We start from the raw sequence: 18,976 nt of genomic DNA on the forward strand, positions 1-18,976 counted from the left end.
GAGGACATATAGAGAAGATATAGAGAGAAGATATAGGGAGAGGACATATAGAGAGAGGATATAGAGAGAGGATATAGAGAGAAGATATAGAGAGAAGATATAGAGAGAGGATATAGAGAGAGGATATAGAGAAGATATAGAGATAAGATATAGAGAGAGGATATAGAGAGAGGACATATAGAGAGGATATTATGTTTCTTCTCACCATTGAGAGAGGCAGCACAAACAGAATATTCACTGTCTTCTCTATGCAGTCTACCAGGAAGCAGAGACCCAGAGGAGTGCAATTTGAATGCAGATCACAGGCATGGAGGGTTGGAGGGTTGGCAGGTCTCTGCCCCGGGTCACAGCCCTGTCGAGAGGAGACCTGTCTGGGCCTTGGGAGCACGCCCCTGCCTGTATGGTGCTAGAGGTCTGACACACACTCAGAGCCTGACACAGAGATACACACACACTGGCTGGCACGCACAGTTGTGTGCACAGATACATACGAATACAGAAACGCGCACACACACACACACACTGACGAGCAAACAGGCACACACACACACACATGCACTCACATGTTTGTGAAGATGTCACACACACACACTGTGACTGACTTGAACACCCGCTGAAACAACATCTGTCTCTGTGATAGCGACATCGCGTAGCACACCTCTGATCATAGGCGCCGTTATACCTTGTGGGCACACCTCAAATAGAGAGGGGTAAAATATGCCCAAATATTGCACAGGTACAGGGGGAAACATATCAAATAATATTAGGTGGATGCCAGGCTGACTCTGCTGCTCCCAAGCACGATGCTTCTTTCATCTAACAGCCAACATACAGCTCAGGTTAAATCAGGGGCACAACTTTTGTTTTAGAAGTACGGTGGGGAACTTTTTTGTCATTTTATTCTGTACTTAAGCCAGAGAGGTTGTTTGGTCGTCCTTGAACTTTGTGACCTGTTCTTTATTTTATCGTACCATTATTTTATGCCATTGAAGGCAAGAAACAGGATACAAACCAATAAAAATCTATGGGACTCAAAGCTCTCTACATCAAAGTATCTGCAGTCAAAAAAGACTACCAAGATAGACGGTTAACCTCTCGCTGAGATATCCCACAGAGTCTATTGATCTGTAAGTGTGTGAAAAGCACTGTATTGTCCACTCCACTGTAGTGTACTGTATAACGGTGTTTTCAATCAATACCAAGCCCTGGATGTCAATAACATCTCGGAATCTCCCTCTCTCTCTCTCTCTCACTCTCCCTCCCTCTCTCTCTCTCTCCCTCCCTCTCTCTCTTCCTCCCCAGGACCCCACTGACATCTGTGTAAGAGATCAAGTAAGAGAGAAGACTAGACCAGACACAACAACAACAGCAGCAGCAGACATCCTAGACTCACAAACACCCCCAAACACTGCATAAACAGCACATAATAATACTGCATCATAGCAATTATAAATGTCCCTGTTTACCCTGAATGCATGTATCATCATTCACAGTGAAACGCCTGCACCAATCCCATAACACATCAGAGACCTACAGGGATAGGAATATTCATAGAACTAGACTGTATTGTGAATGCAGGCCGACTGTGTATTGTGAGGACATAGGCCTACTATGTATTGTGAAAACATAGGCCTATCTATGGTCTATTGTGGGGACATAGGCCTACTGTGTATTGTGAGGACATAGGCCTACCTATGGTCTATTGTGAGGACATAGGCCTACTGTGTATTGTGAGGACATAGGCCTACTGTGTATTGTGAAAACATAGGCCTATCTATGGTCTATTGTGGGGACATAGGCCTACTGTGTATTGTGAGGACATAGGCCTACCTATGGTCTATTGTGAGGACATAGGCCTAGCTACTGTTTATTGTGAGGACATAGGCCTACTATGTATTGTGAGGACATAGGCCTACTGTGTATTGTGAGGACATAGGCCTACCTATGGTCTATTGTGAGGACATAGGCCTAGCTACCGTTTATTGTGAGGACATAGGCCTACTATGTATTGTGAGGACATAGGCCTACTGTGTATTGTGAGGACATAGGCCTACCTATGGTCTATTGTGAGGACATAGGCCTAGCTACTGCTTATTGTGAGGACATAGGCCTACTATGTATTGTGAGGACATAGGCCTACTGTGTATTGTGAGGATATAGGCCTACCTATGGTCTATTGTGAGGACATAGGCCTAGCTACTGTTTATTGTGAGGACATAGGCCTACTATGTATTGTGAGGACATAGGCCTATCTATGGTCTATTGTGAGGACATAGGCCTACTGTGTATTGTGAGGACATAGGCCTATCTATGGTCTATTGTGAGGACATAGGCCTATCTATGGTCTATTGTGAGGACATAGGCCTACTGTGAATTGTGAGGACATGGGCCTATCTATGGTCTATTGTGAGGACATAGGCCTATCTATGGTCTATTGTGAGGACATAGGCCTACTGTGAATTGTGAGGACATGGGCCTACTGTGTATTGTGAGGACATAGGCCTACTGTGTATTGTGAGGACATAGGCTTACTGTGTATTGTGACGACATAGGCCTACTGTGTATTGTGACGACATAGGCTTACTGTGTATTGCGACGACATAGGCTTACTGTGTATTGGGACGACATAGGCTTACTGTGTATTGTGACGACATAGGCCAACTGTGTATTGTGACGACATAGGCTTACTGTGTATTGTGACATAGGCCAACTGTGTATTGTGAGGACATAGGCTTACTGTGTATTGTGACGACATAGGCTTACTGTGTATTGTGATGACATAGGCTTACTGTGTATTGTGACGACATAGGCTTACTGTGTATTGTGATGACATAGGCTTACTGTGTATTGTGACAACATAGGCCTACTGTGCATTGTGACGACATAGGCTTACTGTGTATTGTGACGACATAGGCTTACTGTGTATTGTGACGACATAGGCTTACTGTGTATTGTGATGACATAAGCCAACTGTGTTATGTGACGACATAGGCTTACTGTGTATTGTGACAACATAGGCCTACTGTGAATTGTGACGACATGGGCCTACTGTGTATTGTGAGGACATAGGCCTGTCTATGGTCTATTGTGAGGAAATAGGCCTACTGTGTATTGCGACGACATAGGCTTACTGTGTATTGTGAAGACATAGGCCTATTTATGGTCTATTGTGAGGAAATAGGCCTACTGTGTATAGTGACAATATAGGCTTACTGTGTATTGTGAGGACATACGCCTATTTATGTGGTTGTGCCCACTAATGTTAAATGAGGGGTTTTCCTGGATTAAATCGGGATCAAATATTTAGGACCAGGCAAGGGGTAAGGCAGGCAGACCTGGCAACCGCTGAGATGTCCAGAATACCAATAATTACTATAAACTACAACAACCCACAGCCATATGTGTCAGAACTACAACAACAGCAGCCTTCAGGCAACAACAAAAAACTACAACACCCACAGGCCCTATACATCAGAACACCATCTCTCTATATGCCAGCAGCATACGGTTGGTCCTGGTCAGTCCCTGGATGGGAGACCAGATGCTACTGGAAGTGGTATTGGGGGGCCAGTAGGAGGCACTCTTTCCTCTGGTCTAATAAAATATCCCAATGCCCCAGGGCAGTGAATGGGGACACTGCCCTGTGTGTAGGGTGCCGTCTTTCGGATGGGACGTTAAACGGGTGTCCTGACTCTCTGAGGTCATTAAAGATCCCATGGCACTTATCGTAAGAGTAGGGGTGTTAACCCCGGTGTCCTGGCTAAATTCCCAATCTGACCCTCAAACCATCATGGTCACCTAATAATCCCCAGTTTACAATTGGCTCATTCATCCCCCTCCTCTCCCCTGTAACTATTCCCCAGGTCGTTGCTGCAAATGAGAACGTGTTCTCAGTCAACTTACCTGGTAAAATAACGGTAAAATAAAAAAATAAAAATATGGGTAAGAAAAACCAAGTGTCCAGACAGTATGTATGTCCATTTCCCACTGTAAGGTCAGCTAGCATTGTGATGGAGGACAGGATGTGGACAAGGAAGGGAGGGAGGGATGGAGGGGGGGTGGAGAGAGAAGGATGGCAGGAACATGTGTCTGCGCGTTCTTTTTCTATGGGTGGAACGGCAGACTGGTGCAGTGCTGTGTTAGCATGTCTGTCCCTCCGTCCCTCTGTCACTCCATTCCTCCACCCCTCCGGCAGCAGTGGTCTGTGTCTGTGTGTCTCTGTCTGTGTGTGCGCGTGCGTGCAAGTGAGTGTATGTGCGTGTGTGTGTGTGTGTCCGTGCATCGGTGTGTGCGTGTATGTTCTCTGTGTGTGTGGTCTGGCAGTGCTTTCCCATCAGCCCCCATTTAGTACGCCCACACAGACAGAGCCTCGGAGTGGTACAAAAATAGCTGGCTATCCAGGACCTAGGCAAGGTTATCGTGATCGCACAGCCCGCCTGCCTACTGCCTCTCCTCTCTGCCTTTCCTCTCTCTCTCTTTCTCTATGTCTCTCTCTCTCCAACTGCGAGATGCTGTTGCTGAGAGAGAGAGAGAGAGAGAGAGAGAGAGAGAGAGAGAGAGTGTTCATATGAGAGAAATGTACTTTAGTCTAATGCCAAATAATGAATTTGAACTGTTGAATTTTGAAGTATTTAAAAAACTTTTAGTATTCAAAGATGTCCAACAAATAGCCTCCGGTATGTCCATATCCTGTTGTTCCAATTTGAAGCCTTCAACAAGATTGGAAGTACTAGAAATCTTGCCATTAGATGCCTGTCTATGACTCTCCACTACAGTTGTGTTTAGTGGAAACAACCAGCTCCAAAAAGTCATTATGATCTCACCGCAAACTATGGATTTTCACAAGACTGCAGTTCTTCTAAAATCACCTCAACCCATCCTGCAGACCCCTGTTAAACTAGAGACAGTCCAGGAGAACAATACTCCGATAGCATCCTACACACACACACACACACACACACACACACACACACACACACACACACACACACACACACACACACACACACACACACACACACACACACACACACACACACACACGCACACACACACACACACACACACACAGACACACACCCAACAGCTCAGAGTGAGCCTATCTTCAGTGAATGTGTCATAAAAACCAAATGCAGTGGAGCTCTTAACGCCAGACATGGGGAGACCATTTTCACCCACAGCCAAGTACAAGCCTCAGTGTGTGTGTGTGTGTGTGTGTGTGTGTGTGTGTGTGTGTGTGTGTGTGTGTGTGTGTGTGTGTGTGTGTGTGTGTGTGTGTGTGTGTGTGTGTGTGTGTGCGTGTGTGTGTGTGTATGTGTGTGTATGTGTGTGGACGTGTTTAACTCTACTTGTGGGGACCAGAAGTCCTCACAAGAATAGTAAACCATATTTTTGACCAACTGGGGACATTTTGTAAGTTCCCACGAGGTCAAATGCAATTTCTAGGGGTTTTAGGGTTAAGATTAGAATTAGTGTTAGGGTTAGAATTCATTTTAGGGTTAGGGTCACGAGCTAGGGTTAGTTTTAGGTTTAGGAGCTAGGGTAAGTTTTAGGGTTAGGGTTAGGAGCTAGAGTTAGGTTTAGGGTTAAGGTTAGTTTTCCGGTTAGGGTTAGGTTAAGGATAAGAGTATGGGTTAGGGTAAGGGTAAGGGTTAGGGCTAGGGGTTAAGTAAAATAGGATTTTGAATGGGACTGAATTGTATGTCCCCACAAGGTTAGCTGCGCAAGACTGTGAGTGAGTGAGTGAGTGAGTGAGTGAGTGAGCGTGTGTGCGTGTGTGTGCGTGTGCATGTGAGTGTGTGCGCGCGTGTGCGTGTGTGTGTGTGTGTCAAGACCCAGTTCAATTCCCCTCCTGGAGCCCCTTCTGAAGAGAAGACAGCACCATGCACAAAAGCCACTTGGCGGAAAAGTGGAATCCTATTAAATCTTTCTGCTAAGCCTCCATAAATACAAGGAGCTGTCCCAAGTCACACTCCTCCACTCCTTTCCTCTCATAATCCCATCAGGCTAAAAACAGAACACTGGCTCTAAGGTCCCTTGCTAGACAAACACACTTCTGTAATTGGCTGAACTAACACAAGTTCTAGAGTTGGGTTAGTGAGGAGAACGTTTCGTTGCTAAAAAAAAGTAATTTGATCCAAACCAGTCGGAACTTCTGTAGTTTAGTTAGTAGAACGGCTCTCAACACAACATCAGCTTGTCGTTCACTTCCTTGACACCTAGGCCAAGCTTGACATTTTGGGGGTTTCAGATACAAGCAGATAAAACTGTCCCATCTCAATGAGCATCACAATCTCCAATCACACAGCACGATCCAACGCAGCATGCCGATGCAACTCAGTGCTAACCCAGCGGAGGTAAACATTACAAGGAGAAAACCTCAAGACTGCCCGTACATTCACCCACCACTGCAATTGAATGAGACGTGCACATGACAACAATCAGTTTTCCAAACATGAAGTAAGCAGCAGACTCACCTCTCTCACACGTGCCGGCCCAGAACCCAGTCCCGGTGCAGTCACAGATAAACCGGTTCCACCCTTCCTTACAGACTCCGTTATTCTTACAGGGATTGCTATCACACTGTTTCCCCGTGACTTTACTGCAGGTGGGCCTGATGCCTGTGGTGTTCTGAGACTCGGAGATGGCCCGAATGTTTTTGGAGCGTCCGTCTATGAAGAGGTCCCGGATGCAGCCCACGTAGCCGTAGTTCAACATGGCCGTCCACAGTTCGGTCGGTAACACCAGGCCTACGCGGTTATCAGGGAGACCACCCAGGTAGAGGTCTCCCTCCAGGTCTAAGATCTCGTTCTCTCCGCTGGCCGTGAACGGAGTACGACGATTGTCCACTGAGATGATACCTGGAGAGGAGGAAGATGGAGTGAGGAAAGGAAGAGAGAAAGAGGAAGGGAAGGTTAGTTTTAGGGTCTAAGCGATTCTAATATTGAGTATCTTTAGATTCTTAGACTAGTAGTCTCAAGAGTTGTGTGTCTGACGACACATTATAGAAGAGTCTTGAAGCCTGGTTCACAAGGCCAGTATGTTAGCCTTAGGCTATGATCAAGAGTCCTTGTTGTTTGCCATTGGTCAGAGGAGAGTGTGGATAAATCAGGTTTATGGTTCCAAAGAACTTCAAGTCATTCACTTCATTTTGTTCTTCAAACACCTCAGTGAACTACTAACTGTCCTCGATGTCTAACTAAGAGATTTAAATCCCATCATGTGAAGTCCCATGAAACAGTTCTCTAACATCAAGCTAATACCACCACAGCCCATATCCATATATCTGTCGAATTTCTCTCTCTTCCCTCAGAAAATCCTCCTCTTCTCCCAATCCTTCCTTCTTTCCCTTCTTTTTATTGGTGCTAGGTAGTGATTCATCAAAGTAGAATGTGTTGACACAGGGCTAAATTGGCTGCTCTACCCTGATATATAACACAGACACAGGACATCAAATAACAGAAGTACTACTGCCGCTCTCCTCCCTTCTTCTCACACTCTCTCTCTCTGCTTCTCTCTATCTCTTTCTTCTCTCTTTCCCTCTCTCTTTTCTCTCTCTCTGTCTGTCTCTGCTATTTCTCACTCTAGCACTCTCTCTCTGCCTCTGTTTCTCTATATATTTTCCTTTCATCGCTCTCTCTCTCTCTCTCTCTCTTTCTCTCTGTCAGTCTCTCTCTCTCTCTCTCTCTCTTTCTCTCTCTCTCTGTCAGTCTCTCTCACTCTCTCTCTCTCTTTCTCTCTGTCAGTCTCTCTCTCTCTCTCGCTTTCCTCTTTCCTTTTAATGTAGTGAAATCCATTCTGTTATGGAGCTCAAGGCAACGACAGACTTTCTCTTTCTCGCGCCAAATATAATCTTCCTCTCTAAAGCTCCTCTCTTCTCTGTTCTGTTCTGTTTTTCCAACCTTTTTCAGGTCAGCGGACACAAAGGATAAAGAAGCTGTGGAGGAAATAGAATCAGGAAATAGGATTTAAAAGGTTTTGCTTTATCATCCTCATGATACACGTCTTATCGCCTCATCCTCGAGATCAGATCAAATTGTATTTGTCACATGCGCCGAATACAACAGGTGTAGCCCTTACCATGAAACGCTTACTTACGACCCATTAACCAAGAATGCAGTTCAAGAAAATAATTTCGAAATAAACTAAAGTACCGGTCCCGAATCAATATGCGGGGGGGGGGGGGGGGGGGGGGGTACAGGTTGTGGACAAGGTAGAAATACTTCTGCAAATCGTGCAACAGTATGATGCCTTTGATGTATATTCGGAGGGGTTTTATAACGATCATCACCATTCTCCTCCGCCACCATCATCTTCCCTCTCCCCCCTCCTTGTCCTCCCCCCCGGTCTCATGGTAATTGACCGTTAATTAACATCAACATGTTTAGCATCTCCAGGCCCCAACACATACTCTACAAGCCACATACAAGCTGCTGATTCACACCTTTGGAACATCTACATTTAAGCAAGTCTAATAAATCAATTTAATATACACCATCACAATAAATCCATGATTTATTTTAGGCAGGTCTAAAGAAGCATAATGATATGAAGAAAATGTATTTCAGAAGAACAGAATAGGAATTGGCCTACTGTATGTTATCTGGCTATGCGCCATGCCAGAAAGGATGTAGGCCTGTTCATTTGGCAGACAAGATATGCTTGTAAGTCATTTTGCCACTATTTTACATTATAAACTGGGTGGTCCAAGCCCTGAATGCTGATTGCCTGAAAGCTGTGGTATATCAGACTTTATAACAAAACAAAACATTTATTTTTACTGTTCCAATTATGTTTGTAACCAGTTTATAATAGCAATATAATAGCAAACTTCTGTGGTTTGTGGTATATGGCCAATCCAAGCAGTCAGCGTTGCGTCGTGCCTAAGAACAGTCATTAGCCGTGGTATATTTGCCATATATCACACCACCCCATGCGTTATTGCTTAATTAACCATACCATGGCATTGTTGAATACTAGTTTCTGATTAACTTGAAGGGCTTGAAGAGTGGGCATTATTTAAGTGATAATGCCAGAGAAGCCGGTGTTTGGATGATATATTGGTATGGGTGTTGTTAGGTCCGAGACTAAACCGTGCCAACATCTCCTCCAAACACTGGCTTTGAGGGCATCATCACTTTTATACAACGGGTTACCAACATATTCAAATATTTATAGACATATTTCATTTTCATTATTCATACAATTTCATCCTTCCACAGGATGTAGTCCCGACACAAATCTAGGGATGGGGGGGTGGGGATTTTCCGGCAGGGGGGGGATTTTCGGCACAACACCGGCCCTGTTGGTAATCCGCTGTATAAAAGTGATAATGCCCTCAAGGCCGGTGTTTTGAGGATATATTAGCCCGGTTTGCAGGTCCGACCTCTACATACCATGGGTTCTCCAACCCTGTTCCTGCAGCTACCTAGTGCTTCATTTGGGAAGGCTAGACCAATTATGTACCAGAGACATCTTAAAAAATTTAAAATATATATTTTTCTGCGTAATATGCTATGTATTGTATAACGGCCCAATCATTATTTTAATTCCGTATTTTTTTCGAGATTGTGCTCATATATAGGAATATGCATATGCACTGAGTGTCCCAACCATTAGGAACACCTTCCTAATATTGAGTTCCACCCCCCTTAAACCCTCAGAACAGCCTCAATTTGTCAGGGCATGGTCTCTACAAGATGTCGAAAGCGTTCCACAGGGATGCTGGCCCATGTTCACTCCAATGCTTCCCACAGTTGTGTCAAGTTGGCTTAGATGTCCTTTGGGTGGTGGACCATTCTTGATACTCAACGGAAACTGTTGAGCGTGAAAAACCCAGCAGCTTTGCAGTTCTTGACACAAACCGGTGTGCCTGGCACCTACTGCCATACCCCATTTAAAGGCCCTTCAATATTTTCTCTTTCCCATTCACCCTCTGAATCCATGTCTCAATTGTCTAAAGGCGTAAAAATCCTTCTTTATCGTGTCTCCTCACCTCCATCTACACTGATTTAAGTGGATTTAACAAGTGACATCAGTCTATGCCATGAAAAGAACAGGTGTTCTTAATGTTTTGTACACTCAGCGTATGCATAAGCTCTAATATGCGAGTAGTGTGTTGACTGAACCATCACCTTAGAAAGTGCTGTCCATTTTGTTGTGTTAGGCTTCGGGAACAACATCCACAACTACAACTACTAACATCCACAACAACCATGTTCCCATTCAGTTTCAACCTGTTGTTGAACTTCTTTCTTCAAATTGATCATCACAGTGAGGTGAGTTTAAAAAGCATGACACTGTTTTGATGAGAAGTGTTTGATGTGATTTTCGATTGCATTTGCATTGATGTCAGAGTGGTTAGAGGGACAATAGAGCCCTGAGTACCAGGCCATTAGGACCTGATGCTCGTTAGTGAGTTGGGTACCACCAACGTATTTCCAGAGTGCATAAGAGGTGATTACTGTGACTCACCGGTCACGTGGAATTTTACTGCGGTCATGATTTATGACTGCCGGTGTGGCGGTAATACGGTCACAGCAACAGCCCTACCACCTCTTCCTCCTCCTCCTCCTCCTCTTCCCACTCCACCCCACCCCTCTCTCCTCACCTGAACGTCCATCCCTCTGTATGTCCACGTGGTGCCAGGCTCCATCATTGACCTTGTTCTGGGTGGCTTTGACCTTGATAGTGCCTGAGCCCATGTCCAGCAGCAGATACAGCCCTCCATCCAGCAGCTCTACAGCAAAGAAGTCTACTTTGTTGTTCTTCTTCCCTGCTGCGTCCCGCCGGTCCTGGGCCTGGAAATTAGGTGAGGTACTGAGTCTTCTGACTAACGGGAAGCAATAAACCCAGAGGGGGTGTGGTATATGACCAATATATCACAAACCCCCGCGGTGCCTTATTACTATTATAAACTGGTTAAGAACCTAATTGGAGCAGTAAAAATATGTTTTGTCATACCCGTGGTATATCAGACCGTATACCACGGGTATGACAAAACATTTGTTTTCACTGTCAGCCAATCAGCATTAAAGGCTCGAACCACCCAGTTTCTAAAGCTCTACATCAAGGCTCTTTAGCCGAAACTTTGGTCAGATAAATCCACAGCAGGGAAATATGAGTGTGTGCCTTTCTTTTACAGTTCTACACTTACTAGAAGCAGAACACCAGCACACGGGTAATCTAATCTCACAAACATTTAATGGATCATTAAACCAACATGTGGGTCTTCTTCAGACCTTCATCCGGGTATTTCATTAGTTAGGTTACCTTGCCGTGGGTGAACAGGATGAGTCCGTTGGGCTCTGAGGTCCGGAAGTCGAAGGAGATAGAACCCATTCTCTTGGTGTTCCACTTGGGGAGGCTGAGGTAGGAGTCAGGGCTCTCGAAGTTGATAGGGTCCAGGGTGGGTACGTTCTCACACTTAAACACCACGTCACCCTGGAGCTTCATCTTGGGGTCTACGATGCGGGCCAGACGGGAGAGCTCCAGACGGATGTCGTTATTCTTGTAGACCACCTGGAGGGAGTAGAGGAGAAGAGAGATCATTAGGGACAATATTCTAGGTCCATATATGGAAAAAAGGTATATGTTTTTTTTTTAACTGTTGAGTAATATGTTGGTCCTCTTTTGAAGATTCAAGGAGTAGCAGACAGGAACAATAAACTCAATACGAGGAGAGATGGAAAAAAGAAAGAGGGAAACGTATCATATTATAATGTACTCATCATTTTTTTTCGAGATTTTAGGTTCTATTCCAATGTCAAATGTAGTTTATATGGAATATTATATGAGTTTTCTATGAAATGGGTTTTTGTATAATATGGGGTTTTATATAATATGTTGGTCGTATTTTAAACACATGAATCCAATATCCATTTTCATTTCCCATTTTTACTGTAATCTGCCCATATGCAGAAAGATCACATGCTAACAATATGATTGAACACTTGCCTGCACCGCAGGATATGCAAAAGAGCTTTGAGATTTACATAAATTCACTGAAAGCCCACACTAACACATGGTTATATCAACAGTATTGCACTACTTTTGGCCAGCTAATAGCCGAATGACCAATAAGCAACATAATGAACTAAACATTCAAATTCCATTGCGGCAAGATAATTTTGCTGTGACAATATCAGTCAAATTAAGATCCTACATCTGTATGACAAGATCCTTGGATTACTTGCAAAGCACTGGTGCTCTAAGACTGTGCCTGGTCCCAAGTGGCACCCTGTTCCCTACATAGTGCACTACTTTTGACCATAAGAACCCTATGCGCCCGGTTCAAAAGTAGTGCAGTACGTAGGCAATTACAGTAGGTGCCATTTGGGACGCAGACTGATTCCCCAGGGATATCAATGCCCCTGTATATACCACCATCTATTTATTCATGCATAACCCACCCCAGCGTTTAATGCACACTGAGAGAAGAACGCCGCACCAGCAGTACAGTCAAATACAACACAAATGACAGAAAAAAAGAGAGGCAGAATTGTCAATTAAAATCCATTCAGGCGGAAAATTGAAGGTTCTCTTTTTTTTCTCTGCTAAGGAAGAATAAGAGTATCTCCTTCCCTCTGTCTCTCTCTTTCTCTCTCCCTCTCTCTCCTAAATCCTTCCCTCTCACTCTCTCTCTCCTATCTCCTTCCCCCTCTCTCTCCTATCTCCTTCCCTTTCTCTCTCTCTCTCACTCTCTCTTTCTCCCTCTCTCACACTGTCTCTGCCTCCCTCTCCTTCCTTCCTTCCCTCTCTCTCTCTTTATCTCTCTCTCTCCTCCCCTCTATCTCGCTCTGGTTCTGGCATATAGGGCAGTGTGTGCATGGCAAACAGTAGTAGTAATATTTGAGAGCACAGCTGTCAGCAAACAGATTCTGCAGCTCCAGGATTACAGATAATCCTGGAAGATTTGACAGTAAATCAACACAGGTGCCCAGAGACTAGAAGGGAGGGAGGGAGGGAGGGAGGGAGGGAGGGAGATAGATAGATAGATAGATAGATAGAAAGATAGAGAAAGAGGGGGAAAGATAGTGAGAGAGAGAGTAGCAACAAAGAATTAGAGGCAGAGATAGAGAGATAATTAGATTAGAAAAAAAATGGGAAAAGGGGGAGAAAGAGGGGAGTAGAGAAAAAGAGGGAGGGAAAGAGGAGAGGATTAGTGTCCATGTACACTAGGCCACTGTATGTCACTAGGGAGCTTTTGGACAAGGTGGTGTTTGTGTAAAACAACATCTGTAACCAACACTAAACACAGTCTACCTAGGGGCAATTCCACGGAAACAGATTTACCCTGAGACTCACTTTAAAAAGTATGCCAACAAAAACCATTGCATTCAAAGTTTAACATACAATTCTATGTACAATGACTGCCTTCTCTGAATCATTTTCACAGTAAATAAAACATAAACATTTACTGGAAAAACTATGCAGATGCAGAAGTTTTGTAACAGAATTACGGTAAAATCTCCCCCAGTTTTATTCTGTTACCAGACTTTGTATCTGCACAGTTCGTCCTGTAAATGTGTTTTTGTCAAATGTTCAGTGGAAATTGTTTAAAGTAGTCATTGTACATATGATTTGTTTAACATTGAAATCAATGGTTTTTGTTTGGTATACACTACCGGTCAAAAGTTTTAGAACACCTACTCATTCAAGGGTTTTTCTTTATTTTTACTATTTTCTACATTGTAGAATAATAGTGAAGACATCAAAACTATGAAATAACACATATGGAATCATGTAGTAACCCTAAAAAGCATAACTTCCTTTCATGGGCAACGATTAGCCAGCTAGTTAACATTAGCCTTCTACATCTAGCTACATGTTGACCTTCCATCCTCTCAGGCTAGGGGCACAACAATGTATAAATTAATGGTTGGATCACAATCGCCATTATAATCATTAGCCAGTACAGCGAATTAAGTAAAACCACAAGTCTAAATCCCTATCTCCATCCATGGCTAATTTAGGAAAGGGTCGATTTTAGCTATCTAGCTAGCCACCGGACAATGACACAACGAGATGTAACAATTCAATGTTTTTCTGTCAGTGAGGTTTGGCATCAGGTGTTATGTGATTGGTGTGAAGCCAAATCCAAATTCACTCAGTTTAGCTCAATACTGATTGGCTATTATAAAAAATTGAAAAAATGAACAAGGGAGGCGAAATGCTCGCTGGCTTCTCTTACATTCAATGCTATGGGCGGCAACAATGTCATACTCTTTTAGACCAGACAGCATCAGATAGCTAGGCTACACATACCGAGACAGAGGGGCGTTGTTTCTTTCGCTCTGATGCTTTCTCCATTGAGATACATTCAGCCTCTTGCGAATTGAAGGACATTTATGAAACACAGATACATTATTATTATTATTTTATTTCTTGGACAATTTTATTGGGGGGAAGCCTGGCTTCCCTTGGCATCCCATGAATACATGGCGCTGACCCTCCGGCTTAGTTTGACAGTGAGAAGTGGCCTTTAACACCACCATTACTTGCCCCGTTATTCAAGGACGCACTAATCCAACACAATCAACCCTTCTGTACAATAATAATAAGGCTGGATAGATACATCTGGTTATGACTGGCTGGACGCTCCATTCTGCTCTGCTGGTCAATAACCTAATGGAAATGATGTTAGAAAAGAGAGATTGGCCTCCCCGCACCCCTCATCTCTCCTCTAGCTGCCTTTGTTGTGATCTCAGCTTTATTATGCTATCCATAGGCCGTCCCTGCTGTCCCCTAGCCACACTGGGGCCATTCACAATGCAACCACAGCCTTTAACGTGTCTGATTCTCCATCTCTGCTCCTCCATCTCTCTTCCTTCTCCAGCTCTCCTCCTCCTCCTTTGGCCCCTTTTCCTCCTCTCTCCTCGTCCTTGTCTCCCTCCTCCTCCAGCTCTCCTCCTCTCTCCTCCTCCATTTCCCCCTTCTCTCTCCATCTCTCTCCTCCACCTCTCCTCTTACATTTCTTCCTTCTCTCTGCACCTCTATCCTCCTCCTCCGTGAGATGACATATTGATCAATGTCGGGAGCAGAGACACAGACTAATCTACTATAGATCAGTGCAAGTCCTCTCTGCCCCTTCTTTCCCCGTTCACACCGGCTGCCTGTCTCTTAGTCTGCCTGCCTCTCTCACTCCATTTCTCCCTTCCTCCCTCTGTGGCTGTCTCTATCTCTCTCCCCCTCCCTCCTGTCCTCTTATACTCTCTACCTGCCTGCCTCTCTCTCTACTTGCCTCCCTGCCTTCCTCTGCCTGCCTCACTGCCTCCCTCTTTACATACCTCCCTTCCCTCTCTCCTTCCGATGATTTTGACTTAGTATTCATAAGAGGAAGGAATAAAGACACAGGCCAGTCCCCGCAGCTACATTTAAAGAAGTAAACACACACTGTGTTTAAGCTAGCTAGAGGACTCAATCCCATCTCTCCAGAGAGCGGTGAGAGTAATGAAAACAAAACAGAGCTAGATCGATGGTACAATGAGCCTGTGCGTAAATATGATTTGAAATTGGATGACAGCAGGGATTAGGGATTTGAAAGGAGGTGTATGATCCAGATAAAATGTGATATAATAAGCATTATTGGAAATCTTTATTCTTATTCCTGGGTGGGGGTGATGAAATTGATTGTCGTTGTGTGGGTGAATAGCGGTGTAATTAAGATGAATTTGTGAGGTTATTGTAACACTAGCTCATCTAGGTGGAGGCTGTAGGGATGTCACAGCGTTACAGTACAGTAAGATATACTGGCTTTAGAAAAGCAAAGGCCACATGGTCTTAGGCCTGTCTCCCGACCCCAGATTCATCCCAGCCCCCCACACAAAGACAGGGCACAAAGCTATGTATGTATTATGGATGTGTGGGGCTAGCTTTACAGAGAGACAGAGAGGCCACATACGTGTGTGTCTCTCTATGGCAAAGCTTGCTGGGTATACCCTCAGGGGTCAGAGGTCAGAGTCCAGAGGAGCATCCCATGAAGCATTTAGCTGTGTCTGTGCCTCTGAGAAAATATCCTGTAGGATGTGTGCTGTGTGTGGTTCGTATTACAAAACAGAAATGAGCAGAGACTGTTTGATAAAAAAAAGCCTGCTTTGGTGAAAATAAAACATGGCTGATGATGCCTTTTAGGATGACGAGGGCAGTATGTTCATCCGAAATGCCAAATGTTGGTCTCTCCCTCCCTCCCTCTTCCTCCCTCTCCCTAATCCCTTCCATCCCTCCATCCCTGCCTCTCGTTCACTTCCTCCTTCCACAAACTGGGTGACAGTATAGCATGCGCAAGAGAGTTGAGCTGCAATACTAGATGCTTCCTTAGAGCCCTAGCCTGCCTGTCTTGGCACTGGTGCCCTGTGGACGCCAGGAGGCATGGCCTCCACCGCTACCGCCTCTGATCACTGGCTTACGTCACGTGACTGCTGGCCCACATGGCTGGGCACAAGGGGGATGGAGGCATGACGCTATCGTCCCTATGCCTAGGGGGGTGGAGGAGTGCAGAGGAAGTAGAGAAGACAGGAGGACAATACCGTAGCATCCTCTTTTATTCCCAGCCAGCGAGAGAGGGAGGGCGGAAAGTAGGGAGAAAGGGATGGCAGAAGGGAGGGTGGGATTCATTGCTATCGATCAGCTCTTTCTCTGTGGAGCGGTGGAGCTTAGCTGTACTCTGTGGGTTTACTCTTCAAAGAAAAAAAAAGAGAGAGAGAGAGAGAGAGAGAGAGAGAGAAGCTGGGCAGGGATGAGTCTAACCCCCCTTCTCTTGACCCACTCTATCCCTCCTTAATCCTCTGTTACAGCTCTGGCCTGACATTAGAAAAGCAGTGGAAGAGAAAGACACTGATGAAGCGTGATCCAACCATCCAGCCAGTGGGCCCAAATTAACTGAATCATCGCTCATCAGCTGTGTACAGAGCAGGAGAGGGCGGGAGGAGGAAGGAACGGAGGAGGGCTTGACAGACAGACAGACAGCGAGGAAGAAAGAGGCAATTAAAGCAATAGGGAGAGAGAGAGAGAGAGAGAGAGAGAGAGAGAGAGAGAGAGAGAGAGAGAGAGAGAGAGAGAGAGAGAGAGAGAGAGAGAGAGAGAGAGAGAGAGAGAGAGAGAGAGAGAGAGAGAGAGAGAGAGAGAGAGAGAGAGAGAGAGAGAGAGAGAGAGAGAGAATGGCAATGTGTTATCAAGCAGAGTTTATGGGTCCATACAGAGCCAAGGCAGGGTGGGCATGGTTGTAAGGGGCGTACCCTGCAGTCAGTCAAGCCAGGGTTGGCATGCAGTAGAATGCACCATGCTGTGCCTGCGTCCCAAATGGCACTATATTCCCTGGGCCCTGGTCAAAAGTAGTGCACTAAATAGGAAATAGGGTAGCATTTGGGACATATCCTATGACTCTTCACTCCCCCAGTCACATGGTGATTCATTATAATGCTGTAGAGGTAACCACTCTGTAAACAGATTAAGGGGCGGACTGGGACCAGGAATTGACCCTGGCATTTCTAACACACCAGATCTTTTTTTCCCTTAAGGCCCCCAAACCTGCCAATGTTTTTCCTTGAGAACCCCATTATTAGCCAGATAATTATAATTTAGCACAAAAAACTGAAGTTAGACAGGCTCACTGGGCAAAAAATGGACCAGTCCATCTAGCATTTGTCCGAAATGCTAGATGACCAGTCCGCCCCGGGGTCTTATGAGGAACAGGGTCTTAGACCTAGTTTCCTGACCCCAGATTAATCACAGCCCCCTCAGTCATTCTCAATGGAGAATCATGTTTTTGTGAATCGTATCAGCAGTCTGTGGCATAGACCTACCCTCAGAAAGTCAAGAATGGAAAGGCTTTGGTTAAGTTCCTCCCTGACTACATTGCAGACGCCAAGTCTTACAACTCCCAGATACGTATTTAACATATCAGCTAACCACATATGATATAGCGATCTGATGCCCGACTGTAAAGTCGATGATGTGGCACACAACCATTGGTTGATGCAGCGCAACACTTATGCAGCTATTCGGGCAAGAACTCAACCTTTGCTACTATCAGAAATGCACACGGCACCTGTTCCTCTGATTTCAACAAACTCACCTCAGAAATCATCAGGTGCCAATTCACACTGTGAAACTTCTATGCCTGGTTTTACATAGGCAGCCCAGTTCTGATCTTTTTCACTAATTGGTCTTCACATCAGATCTTTTTCAGATCTGATTGGTCAAAAAGATACGAATTGGGCTGCCTGTCTAAATGCACCCAATGTCCCTTGGGTTCAAAGCACACAAGCATTTCACTACACCTGCAACAACATCTGCAAAACACACGTATGTGACCAACATACATTTTTGATTTGATTTGATAAGGTTCTGGGACAATAAGCATCTCAGAGTATAGAACTGCTGATCTAGAATCAGTTTAGTCTCTTGATCAGCACACTAAAGCCTTCTTCACACTGCAGACTTTAATGCTCAAATCAGTTTGGTTTTTCAAATACATTTTGGAATCAAATCAAATGTATTTATATAGCCCTTCTTACATCAGCTGATATATCAAAGTGCTGTACAGAAACCCAGCCTAAAACCCCAAACAGCAAGCAATGCAGGTGTAGAAGCACGGTATTGTGTGTAGCTTGATGAGGATCATTTTTAGAACAAGGCTGTAACAGAACACCATTTGGAACAAGGGAAGGGTTCTGAATACTTTCCGAATGCACTGTATGTGTGTGTTGTTGTTGTTTTTAATATAAAACTCAAATTATGAACTTTAAGCCTCTGTTCAGAATGAGAGCCTATTTCATTATTCAGGTATTCAACACATCAGCAGCAGATTAGTCCAGAAGTTGGACCAAAGACATCCATGGACCAATCCCGTGTTGAGTTACCGATGGACAAAAGTGTGTTCCTTTTTCAGACGCCCCGTTGCTGCTTTGATCACGTCGGAGGAAATTACACATTGCAGTTACACAACTTCTTGACTTTTTGGTAGTGATGGGAAACC

General features: G+C 44.7%; 1 protein-coding gene across 9 annotated transcripts in view; it reads right to left on the minus strand.

Moving 5' to 3' along the window:
- The window catches only part of LOC129817310 (neurexin-3b-like), a 184,093-nt gene that overhangs the window by 38,823 nt on the left and 126,294 nt on the right, over positions 1–18,976 (minus strand). For all 9 annotated transcript variants that reach the window (XM_055872406.1, XM_055872404.1, XM_055872405.1 and 6 more), the window contains 3 exons: positions 11,272–11,520; positions 10,610–10,799; positions 6,477–6,860 (listed from right to left, as the gene is read on the minus strand). In XM_055872406.1, coding sequence (XP_055728381.1) covers positions 6,477–6,860; positions 10,610–10,799; positions 11,272–11,520 — 823 coding nt within the window. The remainder of the gene's footprint in view (positions 1–6,476; positions 6,861–10,609; positions 10,800–11,271; positions 11,521–18,976) is intronic.

This window comes from Salvelinus fontinalis, chromosome 20 (genome assembly GCF_029448725.1).
Source record: "Salvelinus fontinalis isolate EN_2023a chromosome 20, ASM2944872v1, whole genome shotgun sequence".
In the NCBI taxonomy this organism is placed as follows: Eukaryota; Metazoa; Chordata; class Actinopteri; order Salmoniformes; family Salmonidae; genus Salvelinus; species Salvelinus fontinalis.